The sequence below is a fragment of the Panthera onca genome, chromosome F2 (assembly GCF_046562875.1).
Source record: "Panthera onca isolate mPanOnc1 chromosome F2, mPanOnc1 haplotype 2, whole genome shotgun sequence".
NCBI classification, from domain to species: domain Eukaryota; kingdom Metazoa; phylum Chordata; class Mammalia; order Carnivora; family Felidae; genus Panthera; species Panthera onca.
Genome location: NC_138356.1, coordinates 14,435,462 through 14,449,655, shown reverse-complemented (window position 1 = coordinate 14,449,655; position 14,194 = coordinate 14,435,462). Strand labels below are relative to the sequence as shown.

Sequence of the window (14,194 nt, the reverse complement as noted above, 5' to 3'; positions counted from 1 at the left end):
TCAATAAACAGAGAAAACAGTTTCCCCGACATGGCTGTTTCAAACTCAAAGAAAAGTTAAATTTCACTCACTAGCATATTCATTGTACTGGCTCTCCCTTCTCACTCTTCACAGGCTGATGAATCATTTGACTGGTAAAGTTAACAATCAACAGGATTCTCCTGTCTCCACATTTGCAGCAGGAAGAGAATGTGAAACTAACACTAAACATTAAAAGGAAGAAAGGAAAAAAAACAACAATAACCCTGTTTTGGAGCAAATACCTGACCTGGATGATCCTCTTCCAGGTTCAATGATGACAGAAAAAGGTCAAAATGAGTCTTAAAATATCCTTTCACAAAAAAGGATACTAATAAAACTACAATGAATCAAACTAAAAAGCTTCTGCACAGCGAAGGAAATCATCAACAAACTAAAAGGTAGCTTACTGAATGGGAAAAGAGATTTACAAATGACAGTTCCAATTAGGAGTTAAGGACATGAATGAACATTTTTCCAAAGACATGGCCAACAGACAAGAAAACATGCTCAATATCACTAATCAGTAGGGAAATGTAAATCAAAACCACAATGAAATCGCACCTGACACCTGTCAGAATGGCTAGCATCAAAACAAGAAATAACAAGTACTGGCGAGTGTTTAGAGAAAAGGGAAACATTGTGCAGCGTTTGGGCAAATGGGAATTGGTGTAGCCACTGTGGAAAACAGTATGGAGGTGCCTCAAAAAATTAAAAATAGAAACACCATACAATCCAGTAATCCCACTTCTGGGTATTTAACCAAAAACAAAACCACTAATTTAAATATATATATAACACCCCTAGGTTTATTGCTGCAATATTTATAATAGCAAAATATGCAAGCAATGCCAAGTGTCTATCAATGGATGAATGGATGAAGAAAGATGTGGTGTATATACATACACGCACAATGGGACTTTACTTAGCCATTAAAAAAAAAATGAAATCTTGCCACACGTGGTAACATGGATGAACCTAGAAGGTATTATGTTAAGTGAAATAAGTCAGAGAAAGACAAATACCATATGATTTCACTTATATGTGTAATCTAAAAATCAACAAAGTTGGGAGGGTGGGGAGGGGTATAAGAGGTGAAGAGGATTAAGAGGTACAATATTCCAGTTATAAGTACAAAAGCACAGAACAAGGTATAGTGAATATGGTAATAACTCTGTATGCTGACAGTAACTATACTTACAGTGGTGAGCATTTTGTAATGTATGTAAATGTTGAATCACTAAGTTGTACACCTGAAAATAACACTGTATGTCAACTATACTTCAATTTAAAAAGAACTATACTGAGTCCAAATCACAGTTGCCAGAAGTTAGATATGGGGGAAGAATGTTAATATGAAGGGATAGTACAAGATAGCTTTCTCAGGATGATGATATTATTCTGTATCCTGATCATGGTGATAGTTATACAAATCTATAAGTGTGTTAAAATTCATGGAACTGTACTTCCTCAAAAAGTGAATTATACTATGTAATTTTTTTAAAACTTTTATCTTTTTTAAAGTATTTATTTTGATAGAGAGCACCAGCAAGGGACAGGAGAGAGAGAGAGAGGGAGACAGAATCTCAAGCAGGCTCCGTGCTATCAGCACAGAACCTGACACAGGACTTGAACTCATGAACACCGAGATCATGACCTGAAAAGAAATCAAGAGTCAGATGCTTAACCGACTGAGCCACTCAACTACCCCTAAAAAACTTTTTTAAAAAGGATATATACACAAAGTTATGGGACCTTTATTTACATTCTCCAAAAACTAGAAACAACTCAGAAGTGCTTCAAAGGATGAACAGATAAAAACACTATGGTGAATCCACACAGTGGAATGGTACTTAGTAATTAAAAGGAACAAAGAATTGATATATAAAACACTGATACACTGCAAAGATATCATGCTAAGTGAAAGAAATCTTAAAAGATTACACACTATGTAATTTCGTTTACATGACATTATGAAAAATGCCTTATAGAGACAGAGAATGGATTGATCAAAGGGGGAGGGAAGCACTTGACTACAAGTCAGCAAAAGGGAATTTACAAATTCACAATTTTACTGTAGGTAAATTTTAAAAAACTAAACAAGTTGAAAAGTATATGGAAGGGGCACCTAGGTAGCTCAGTCTGTTAAGCGTCCAACTCTTGGTTTCAGCTCAGGTCAAGATCTCACAGTTCATGGGACAGTGTGAAGCCTGCTTGGGATTCTCTCTTTCCCTCTCTCTGCCCCTCCCCCACTCACTCTCTCAAAATAAATAAACTGAAAAAAAAATTATCAAATATGTCACATAAGGTTGAACAACAAAAAAAAAGATTAAAAATAAACATGTCAAAGATGGATTATATACCATCAAAAGACTGGCAGTAAACTCTGAAACAATTTAAATGTAAAATTTTTAAGTTTAAAAATTAAGTTTAAATCACTGTGGTATATATGTGATTATAAAAACAATATGTAACTGTCATAAATAATTCCTGAGACAATTATATTAAAAAAAATAATAAACTAGGACTAAATTTGCAGACCGGGTAGGTAAGAAATGTGGAAGACATACAAGGGTGACCACCCCTTAGTGGTGGGAGAGAAAAAACAATTGGTAAATATTTCCTTGCCATGCATCTTTTTCCCCTGAGCAATCTCATGCCACTTTCGTGGAATCAACTATTTAAGAAAAGAAAGCTCCCAAATGTGTGACTCTCACATCTAACTGCTTAATCACAGATTTCACAGTCCATATTTCTCAAAAACACCTTAAAATCAGCACCTCCTCAAAAAGAAACCTGCATCCTACTTTTCATACCCCAAATCAGTTCTACTGATCCACTATTGGTCATGGCAGTTACAGTATGACCATTTACTCACCTGCTGAGCTCAAAAGTTCAGAAGCTACTTTTGATCCTCCTTTTTCACTCTTCTCCCACATTTAACCGGAATCACTAGCACCAGAATCACCTAAGGTATCTATTAAAAATGTACACCAGCAGGTCCTTTATGAAATACAGTTGTCCCTTGGACAACATGGGTTTAAACTGTGTGCATTGGCATATATGTAGATTTTTCTGTTAAATACAGTACTGTAAATGTACTTTATCTTCCTGATGATTTTAATACCATGTTTTCTCTCACTTACTCGACTGTAAGACTACAGTATATAATTCATGTAAGATACAAAATGTGTGTTAATCGACTGTTTATGTTATCAGCAAGGTGGCTTCCTGTAAACAGCAGGCTATCAGTGGTTAAGTTTTGGGTGAGTCAAAAGTTACACACAAATTTCCAACTATGGAAATTGGGGGGTGGGGGGGGCACCCCTGACCTGCACATTTGTTCAAGGGCCATCCATAGATCAGATTTTCCTACAGCGGAAGAACCGCTGCATTCCAAGAAGCATCCCAATAATTTAAGCAGCTTAAGGTTTGCAAACTACTGTTCTAGAATTATTATTTCAATATTATTCACCAGTGAGGAACGTTCGCTCAAATAGTTCCCTTGTCTGCAAAGATTAAGAAGCCACAGATATTTAAGTTCACACATAGAAACAAATTACTGACATTTTCTACATAAGAGCTTTCCATAGTAACCAACATAATTTATTAGAAGAGCTTCTAACTTGAGGGACCTGGGTGGCTCAGTCAGTTGAGCATCCAACTCTTGACTTCAGCCCAGGTCATGATCCCAGGGTTGTGAGATTGAGCCCTGCATCGGGCTCCATGCTAAGTGTGGAGCCTGCTTAAGACTCTTTCAACCTTGGCCCCTCTCCCCTGCTTGCATGCTCTTCCCGTATCTCTTTCTCTACCAGTCAATATTTTAAAAAACCTTCTAGTAACTTTACCCTTGCGGCATTTGAAAAGAAATTTGAATGTACCGTCTATGGAAAAATCTGCTAGTTGTCTACTATATCCATTCTCTCTTTTCCTCCTAAAAATAGGACCCCAATTTTCTTCTGCGGTTTGGAACAGAAAACATTCCCCAGCTGTCTTGCCTTTGTGCCCCGTGACCAAATTCTGGCCTACATGACGCAAGCAAAAAGAGTGCATAACTTCAGGAAAGTCTCACGAGTTTCAGAGAGCGTCAATAACAGAATAAGAAATCAAATTCTTCAATCAAAATCTCAAAGTCCATGCATTCCCAACTCTAAACTGCCTTCCCAAAGTCAGATCCTTCCTATACTTTATACAAGTGCTTAATTTAAATGTACAAATTATGAAAATGTTTCAGGAAGGGAGTGCCTGGGTAGCTCAGTTGGTTAAGGGTCTGACCCTTGATTTTGGCTCAGATCATTAACGGATCATGGTTGGTGAATCTCAGCCCCCTGACCGGGCTCTGCGCCACCAGTGTGTGGAGCCTGCTTGAGATTCTTTCTCTCCCTCTCTCTCTGTCCCTCCCCATCCCCTGCTTGCTCACGAGCTCTCTCTCAAATTATTTTAAAAAATGGTTCAGGAAGGAGTTTCGGGGAAAAAAAATCTGTTTTCTCACAAATACAAAATAAATTATATTCAAACATTTATTTAAAAGCTGTTTCAAAATCCTAAGCATGTTTTTGCCTAAAACTAATGTTTAAAATTAGTGATTAGAGTCCCTCACCAGTTCCTAAATTTGCTTAGTTATAAATGCAGAACTTACTAGGCTTTGATGAATACAACTCAATGACCTTTATCCCCTGAATATAAAGAACAGGCAAATTCAGAATAAGGATGACACTTAGGAAGGAAAGAGAAAAGGATTTAATGTGCCTCTGAGGCCCTCAAGGGAGTTTGCAGAGTTCTGTTTCTTAAGCTAAGTGGTTGGTTTCCTTCAGAATAAAGTTCCTAAACTCAAAATGTAATATTAAAAGGCATTAAAGAACACCCATCCATATGTACCCCCCCCAAGAAAAAGACCCTACATACAAAAACCACTGTACTCTTACCCTACGCATGGCTTCCTCCTCTTCTTGACGCTTTTCATAATGTGCAAAGTCATCAAAGATTGAGGTGGTATGCTTGAAAGTAGCAATTATTTTAAGCACTTGCTTAGCTTTTTCTAGGGGTACCTCTTGAGTGTCCCTTGAATTGGTAACTGGTTTGTTGTCATTATTTTCTAAGCGAATATGCCGTAACTGGTTATTGGGAACATCTTTGACAAAGATCCATTTAACTTCAAATTTGCCCTTCCACTTATCCTGAGACCAGACACCAGCATATGCATTATAGTCCACAACAGACTTCATTTCAGCCACTCCACAAAAATGTCCACTGCCATTCACACTGAAGAGTAAATAGAGTGGGCCTTTCCCATTCAGGGAACGGTAAGCTGCATCCAAACGCTTATTACCATGCTCAGTACTACACCAGATAGAGTACTTAATGGATCGGTGTATGTCATCCTCAGAATAGCTTTTAATTATAAACACACGTCCATTCTTCAGGTTCCAGTCAAAGTCTTTGGGATTATAATTGTTTATGGCCTTTAGCTTTTCCAGCACTGGATGCACTTCTACACTAGAAGGTGAAGCACTGACAGGAACAACACCTAAACCAAAGTTTTCACCGCCCACTCCATTGTTCTGGTTGAATCCAGCTCCCCTATTCCGAGGAGCTACCCAGCGATTCTGCAGCTGTTGCTGTTGGGGCTGCACTTGGTGAGGCTGGGCCTGTGGCTGAGGTCCTTGTTGCTGCTGTGGTTGTGGTGGCTGAGGCTGCTGTTGAGGCAGTTGGCTTTGCACCAATGTTGGTGGTTGAATTAATGGCTGAGGCTGCTGGATTATAGTTTGAGGAGGCAGAACTGGTTGGGTTGGTGGAGCCTTTACCACTGACCCCTTTTCATCCCAAGTTCCAATATTCATGTTGTGTTTTATAGGAGGTGGTGGCACAGCAGAACCCCCAATTCCCACATTGCCCTTGGGTTTAAGTTTCGGTTGAGGTTTGGCAGGCTTTCTGGCAATGGCAGCCCATGAGGTCGGTTTAGGCGCTGCACTGCTAACTGGGGGCACACTATTGGTTGCAATGCTAGTCATACCACTGCTGCTCAAGGCTGTACCTACAGTTTTTGTCACTGCAGCTGTCAGGTCACCACCAATTTTCAGTCCAGTCATGCCTTGCTCAATACTGCTAATGCCAGGCACCTTACTCAAAGTATCATTGCCAAATCCAGCCTGTCCATCCGTAATAGCTCTCCCAAGAGAACTAGGTGGATAGCCATAACTGCTACTATAAGCAGAACTTTGTGTTGATTGTCCCTGAGATCCACTTGTCCCCCATGTAGAGAAATCAGCATTACCAGGAAAAAAGTTAAATCCATGTTGACCAAGAAATGGAGGGGTATTTCCTAATGCCCCAGGTTGACTAAACACACCATCTGGTATATAATGATGTTCTCCATTACTCATTTGTCCATAGGTTGTCAGATACGGCATAGGTTGGTCTCCAGCCGTGGACCATGCTGCTTCCCCAAGAGAATATGGAAATCCAATGGATGGAGCATAGTAACTAGGCATGTATGGATCTGACATTGGTGGATAGCTGTTACTCTGGAAGACAAAAGATCATAATCAGGAGCGAAGTATCCTCTTAAGACCAGGGGGAAAAAAGGACTCTCAAAGATTAAAAACAAATAGTTTTAAATAAATGAAAACCAAATGCACTTCTTCCAGATAAAATGAAAATTTCAAACCCAATTTTATCAAAACAAAAATGTGCTGGTATTTTTATTTTAAAATATTCGTTATAAAATTGCAGGGTTTGGGGGAGGGGAGCGAGGAGGTGGGTAGGAAGAGGATTATTTCTAAGAGTCAGATCCTCTGGCACAATTTAAAAATATCATTTCTACAAAAATCTGATTTATAAACTCTGCAGACACAAATTGATCATTTACAGCCAACTTTATTTTAAACAGTTAATGTATCCAAAAACTTACATGCAAAGATCAAACAAATCTGGAATCTATGCCAAATAATAGAGGAATTTTAGAATACCTATCTATATGATGGAATCCAATTTAGCAGTTACATTCTGTACTTTCATTAAGAAACAATAAAAGAAGGGTGGCCTGGGTGGCTCAGTTAAGTGTCCAACTTTGGCCCAGGTCATGATCTCAAGGTTCATGAGTTTGAGCCCTATGTCGGGCTCAGTGCTGACAGCCTGGAGCCTGCTTCTGATTCTGTGTCTCCTTCTCTGTGCTCCTTCCTCGCTGATGCTCTCTCTCTCTCTCTCAAAAATAAACATTAAGAATTAAAAAAAAAAAAAGAAATGCTCACACTATGAGAAGAAAAAAATGACAAGATTATACCTATGGCATGATCCAAATTTGCTTTTTGTTTTGTCTTGCTCATTTTGAAAAAAAATCAAAACAAAATCCTTACTGTGGTTTCTAAATGGTGGGATAATAGGTGCTGCTTTTTAGACTCTAATTTCTGAATTTTACCCAATAAACTATCACCTTCCTAATCAGAATTTTAATTTAGAAATAGTGAGTTCCTGCAATTTTTTCCAGAATTACTGCAATTAAATCAATGTTTACTTGTGAATAGTAACTAACGATTCATTTAATGATTTGCCATAAAAGAAAACACCAAATTCTATTTAAAGAAAAAAACCTCAAACTTGTTACTAGCCAATGTAAAAAACAAACATTTTAAGGATTTATTTTAAAATTGGTTTAAGCCAAAAACATGTCTGATAATAGATTTTCACCCTTTGGTTTAGGTATGATTTTTTAAAGCATTGAACAGACCTCTGAATGTATAGAATTAAGCAAAATGCAAGAATTAAGCTAATACCTAATCAGGACAACTAGAAGTCACCATGCGAGGATGAATACCATTCTGAAGGCTGACTGTTCACTTAATTTACATAGGCATTCTTATTCAAAGTTCCTAGAGCAAAGTATTTAGCTTTTTTTGTTGTTGTTACTCTCTTCCACTCAAGAAAGTATTTCCACCACTTCTCTACCAATTAAGAAAGTGTATCAATATAAACGTGTGACAGTAACATCATAGATACTACCTGGTATTCACATGACATTCTTTTAAGGGCCTATCATTGGCAATTGACATATTTTATTATTATGAAGTTACTTGTGACACACTTCGCAACTGTCAAAATTGTCCTCTATGAGAAACTTAATATTTTGTCTTCTGCAATGATGCCAATAAAACGGATATAAAAATAAGAGAGGGGTGCTGGGTGGCTCAGTTGGTTAACCTTCTGACTCTGGATTTCTGCTCAGGTCATGGTCTCACAGTTCATGAGTTTGAGTCCCGCATTGGCCCCTGCAGAGCCTGCTTGGGATATTCTCTCTCTCTCTCTCTCTGTGCCCTTACCCTGCTCATTCTCTCTCTCGAAACAAACATTAAAAAAAAAGTAACTTAAGACAAATAAAAGTTGCAGTGAAATTACTAATTATGACACAGATTTATTGAGTATTTCCAGCAATGCTTGGTCTTAAAGACAAAAAAACAATTCTGTCACTTAGTACGATTTAAAGAAAAAACAATGACTCTTAAAATATACTTGATATAAGTATATTTTAACTACATTCAGAACGGGAAATAAATGGGCTACTGTTGACTAATTTAGTTGAGTATATTCTTCAACTGTATTAGCTAATTATTACCTATATAATGCTCAGAATATTAGTATGAAGGAAATGAAGAACATCTTTGAAACCACAACAGTACTGGCATCGTCATACAGACCAACACTGGAAATACTGGCTGCTATATTTAATACTAGAGAAATTTTCAGGAAAGCTCAAAATCACCAACAATGGTTTGCAAAGAAAAACTTCTTGAAAAAATTAGTAATGATTATTAAACTTACTAGCCATGAAGATCACACACGCTCACGTGTGTATAACCTGATCACTAAATTATTTATTAAAAATAAAAGCACTCATAGGGCTTCACACTGACAAGGACGTCCCCGTGACATAAAACTCCAAAAAGCTTAATAAAAATGAACAGGTCAGCCAATATAACATGCATAATAGATTAAAATATTTTTTAAGTTATCTTTTTTCAGCTTAAAGTTACTAAAACTATCCTTTTATTTATTAGTTTATTATTTACTTCACCCAAGCACTTATTGAATGCCTGCTTCTGAAAAACACAGATACATTCATTCTAAAAGAAAACCTACAGTTAAAAAGACATAAAATACAGGGGAGTGAATAAATTCCATATTAGGGAAGAAAACTAGAGTGTGCTGAATAGGGAGGTAATCAGTTTCAAAGTCTTAATTTAGAATGTTGGCATTAAATGTGGACTCAGTAAGTCCTTACCTATTGTGGGAGTGGAAAATCAGACCAGATAGAAAGTTTTTAAAGTTGAACTCTTCATAATCAAATTTTTGCAAAATGACACCTCTAACTTATGTTGAATATTATTTCACCATCACAGATAAGAAATTTCACACAGTTACATACCAAGTTCCTAACTTATCTGTAACCATAATAATTCAGAGGTTAGCAAACTAAAGGCCAAAGGGTAAATAGGCTGCTAGCTTAGGGGTTTTTTCAGAGTGCAGAGCATAGAGTGGATCTGATCCCTGGGCTATAGTTTGTCCACCCTGTTTTAACTGATGGTCTCATCTGTACTCATTCCTAAAAAACCAGCCAATTTTCTTTGGAGACTGGGGAAACAAATTTTGCCAACTTTGTTACCTGTGGGGCTGGAACAGGCCCAAACACTTTTGGGTGTGGGGGCTTTTATTAGAGATCTTTTCCATCGTTTTTTTAATTGTAATTTTTACTACTTCACCTCTCAATTACAGACTTTGTAAAAACGGCAAGTTTAAATTAAAATGCGTTCGGTTAGCCATGAGGGCTACCAAACAGACAGCTCTGGCTAATAAGCAGGCACACTGCTGTCCCCGATCTGATTATAGAGCTGTCCAGTGTTATTTCCACCACCTACACTTCATCAGTATAGTGGGTAACTGGCCTGCTTTCTGCAGTTTATCAAACAACACTAACCATTTATTTTTCCAATTCTTTCAGCAGTTTTAGCCCCATGAAAGTACTTAATCAGATTCTAAAGGCAAGGCTTCATTTTGGGTTCTAGTAAGAACAAAACTATAGAGGGGCACCTGGGTGGCTCCGTCGGTTAAGCATCCGACTTCGACTCAGGCCATGATCTCACAATTTGTGGGTTTGAGCCTCACGTCGGGCTCCATGCTGACAGCTCAGAGTCTGGATCCTGCTTCGGATTCTGTATCTCCCTCTTTCTCTGCCCTTCCCCTGCTCACACTCTGTCTCTCTCAAAAATAAACATTAAAATTAAAAAGAAAAAGAAAAAGAAAAAGAAAAAAAAAAAGAAAAAGAAAAAAAAAGAAAAAGAAAAAAAAAAACTATAGGAAACTTTCAGAGTTTAAAAGATATGGTCAACACATTTTGAATTAGTAGAGCTTCAATAGTAATATTAAAAAAGATGTTCTGCTAATAGTAATATTAAAAAAGATATTAAATTTAAGATAAGTTTTTAATTGCTAGCTAAGTGGAATATCAATTAGAGGAATGTACCTTGGTAGTGAAGAGGAACAAAAGTTCCACTTACTGATGATGGAAAAAAACAACTCAAAACTTACTTTCACCTTTTACTTCAAACCTGGTTATAATGAGACAATCAATTGAACAGTTTATGTTCAAATAATCACTTGAATAGTTTATTCATTATTTGTAAATTGGTCAGTTATAGTGAAATTTTACTATATTCTTTGATAAAGATATGCAATCTTTAAACCAAATGATGTTGAAATGTTTGATGTTTCCCTCACTATCAAAAAACTATTTGGAAGGGGAAAAATAACAATAGGTAAGTACAGGTGATGGCACAATCATTGGATATAACAAAAGATACTTATAAGAAGAGATCCACAGACCCTTTACCCAGAGCATAAACTTAGAAACACAATCTGGGGAGGCCATTTAACCTAAGGTTGAAGTGAAGTCATGAGGTATCTGAACTCGAATCACAAACCAGGTACTCATCGGCTATGTGAAAGTAGCCAAGTTACTTAAACTCTGAATTTTTTTCTCATCTACTAAAAGGAAATAAAGATACAGTGTCTAAAACACATTAAGTATTCAATCAACGACAGTTACATTTGTGACTACAACTTACCCCTTTAAAATGTAAATTAATCACCAAACACATGATATAATTTCAGACCTAGTCCATATCTTAAGAGTATAAACTGCTGTTGGGATGTAATAGCTAAGGACACAGACTCAATTCTTTAATCTTTTACTTTCTGTGTCAGTGATCTCTCAGATCATATTTCTCTAACCCTGACTCTTTGGTGGTGAAATGGGAGTAACACCTGCTGGTCTTATCAGTTGTAAAGATTTTTAAAATCTACTCTGTTAACTACAAAGAGCTATATGGATATGAAGTATGGGAGCTTAAGCCTTTTACCTTTAGTTTTGTGGTTTGTTTTTTTTTTTTTTAATCTGGAAACTAAAATACAGAAAAGATGAAAAGATCTTCCTTAAAATTTTTAAATCATTTCTAATAATTATTCCTTAGCCTTATGAAATAGATCAATTGTTCTTCTAGTATCTCTAAGAAAACCTGAACAAGAGGTTCAAGATCACTGCTCTGACTTGAGACATTTTAATACAACTCAATTATAACCAGTCTTTCACTTATAGCAACCTAAGATCCATTTTAACTTTCCTTCCAAGAAAGAAGACTATAAATGTCTCATAAGTTCAATTAAAATGGAAAAGGCACAATTCACCAATAAAAGTACTTCTGTAAGGAGAAAAACAAAAACTTTTCCATTAAGAACCTGAGGTACTTCAAACTCCAGAAATCACTTCTGAATTAAAAAGTTAAGTGAAGGGGCACCTGGGTGGCTCGGTTGGTTAAGCGTCTGACTCCTGATTTTGGCTCAGGTCATGACCTCGAGGGTCATGTCTAGTACACTTTTAATGCTTATGTGTATTTTCTCCTAATACTTTAAAAAATATTATTGTGCTTTTCAAAAAGTATTCTCTACACATATCTAATCATAAGGATGTCACAAAAAATGTTTTATACATGGTACCCAGTTAACCTAAATATTTCATCAACTGTAATTCTTTGTTCCTTAATTCTAGCAGATAACCCAATCCGTTCATTCAATACTTAATGCCTACTATGTGCTAGATACAATGCCAGTCATTGGAGACACAAACATGAACATGGTCTCTGACCTGGACCACTTCCCAGGTCTAGTGAGGAAGACACATGTACACTACAACTTGACAGGTACTATAATGGAAGTACAACCAAAGCAAAACTTTCTGGGAGAATGAGAAAAGAATCATGAAGGGATAGACATGAGTCTGTGTATGTCTGTGTATAAATCATAAACACAAATACAAAACAGATCATAAAGGAAGATATTCAGAAAATACTTTTTCAGAAAATAATGAGTCCTATTTCCCCAAGCATATTAGATGGAGAAAGTTGACCAAAGATGAGGGAAATGGAGCAATTTTAAGGCCATTCATATAATAAACGTATCCACTGTTGTGAAGCTGTGGTTACTCTTTAACATGACAGTGCCACAATCAGACTCGGACTTTAAGAGGACTGCTGAGTGGCAATATAGAATTATTAGTTAGAAAATCATTCCAACAGGCAGAGATAATGCAAACTTTAAGGGCAGTTTTCAGAATAACAAAATTCAAAATATTTTTTACTTTCTTACTCTCCATGCCACTTCTCTGATAAACATGCTTAGGAATTTATTTCCCCATATATACAAGCAGACAAGCTCAAACTTCATTTTTCCAACTTATTCTTCAAATTTGTATGCATAAATTCCATGGCATCTGTAACAGTACCAGTTAAACCTGAATTTTCCAATCAACTTAATCATCAGAGTATTCTGAGGAACTTTAGAAGACTAATTTTAAGACCTGAAGGACGAACATTTACTTTCTAAATTACTATAAAAATTATCCCTTAAGAAACTGAGCACTAGAAAACAGAATACTCTACCACAGAAGGCCAACAACCTGTGTTAAAGTATCCCTAGGTTTGATACGAATTAGATCTAAGTATACAAAACAATTTAAATCATTAGCCAAAAACATTAACCACTTTTCCAGATAAAAGATTCATTTTTGTTATTTATAATACTAAAGCCAGATGAAGGCATTTAATTTTAAAGATATATTACACATCTAACTGCAAAAATTTTTAATTAAACAATTACTCAGCTAGATCAGTGCAAGGAAATATAAATGCTTGCATAACTGTAATCTGTGAATAATTACTTGAGATATTTCACCAACAATTCTAGTTTTCACAAACCTGCTTTAAAAGGTCCATTTTAAAAAATTTTCTTTTACCTAGGTGTTATTATGAGTAACTTGAATTCTTGTACTCCTAAGATTAAATTGTGAAACTCCTAAGATTTCAGGTAATTTTCAATTTTTATCTCCAATAAACCCAGTTTTCAACATTCCAGTGTTAGTACTCTTTAAAAGGTAAATGTGTGCCCTGATTACAGATAATTATTTTTAGTATTACAGAAACATAATTGCTAAAACCTGTTCACTAGTACTGACTAGGAGAGGGAGGATAATACACCCTTACTGGCATCAAATTTTAAAACTTCTCTTTAAACAGCATATGAGGGGCGCCTGGGTGGCTCAGTCGGTTAAGCGGCCGACTTGGGCTCAGGTCATGATCTCACAGCCCATGAGTTCGAGCCCCGCGTCGGGCTCTGTGCTGACAGCTCAGAGCCTGGAGCCTGTTTCAGATTCTGTGTCTCCCTCTCTCTCACCCTCCCCCGTTCATGCTCTGTCTCTCTCTGTCTCAAAAATAAATAAATGTTAAAAAAAAAAATTTATAAAAAAAATAAACAGCATATGAATATACATTCAAATTATAGTAACAATTTAATATAAAACCTAAAACCTTCTATTTAAACACCACAAAACAAACCTTTGTAGGTATTTTTATCCCAACATAAGGAAACTTTTATGAGACAAACTTAAAATTGGGTTCACTACATAAATACCTTTAATTCTTAAAAAAATAATGGTTTTCTGAAACTTTGAAAGTTTTTTTTTTTACAAGTCCAATTTTATGCAGAATTCCAATATATAAAACAGACAAAAGAAGGAAGGGCACAGCTCTGGTTGCTGCATGGGTGGGATCACGGGTGCCCTTCCCTGGTTTTCCCT

The 14,194-nt window shown here is 36.4% G+C and overlaps 1 protein-coding gene across 6 annotated transcripts in view; it reads right to left on the bottom strand.

The window, feature by feature from the left end:
• Window positions 1–14,194, bottom strand: part of YTHDF3 (YTH N6-methyladenosine RNA binding protein F3) — a 40,183-nt gene that overhangs the window by 17,600 nt on the left and 8,389 nt on the right. For all 6 annotated transcript variants that reach the window (XM_078441469.2, XM_078441468.2, XM_078441472.2 and 3 more), the window contains one exon: window positions 4,944–6,542. In XM_078441469.2, the coding sequence (XP_078297595.1) occupies window positions 4,944–6,542 (1,599 nt within the window). The remainder of the gene's footprint in view (window positions 1–4,943; window positions 6,543–14,194) is intronic.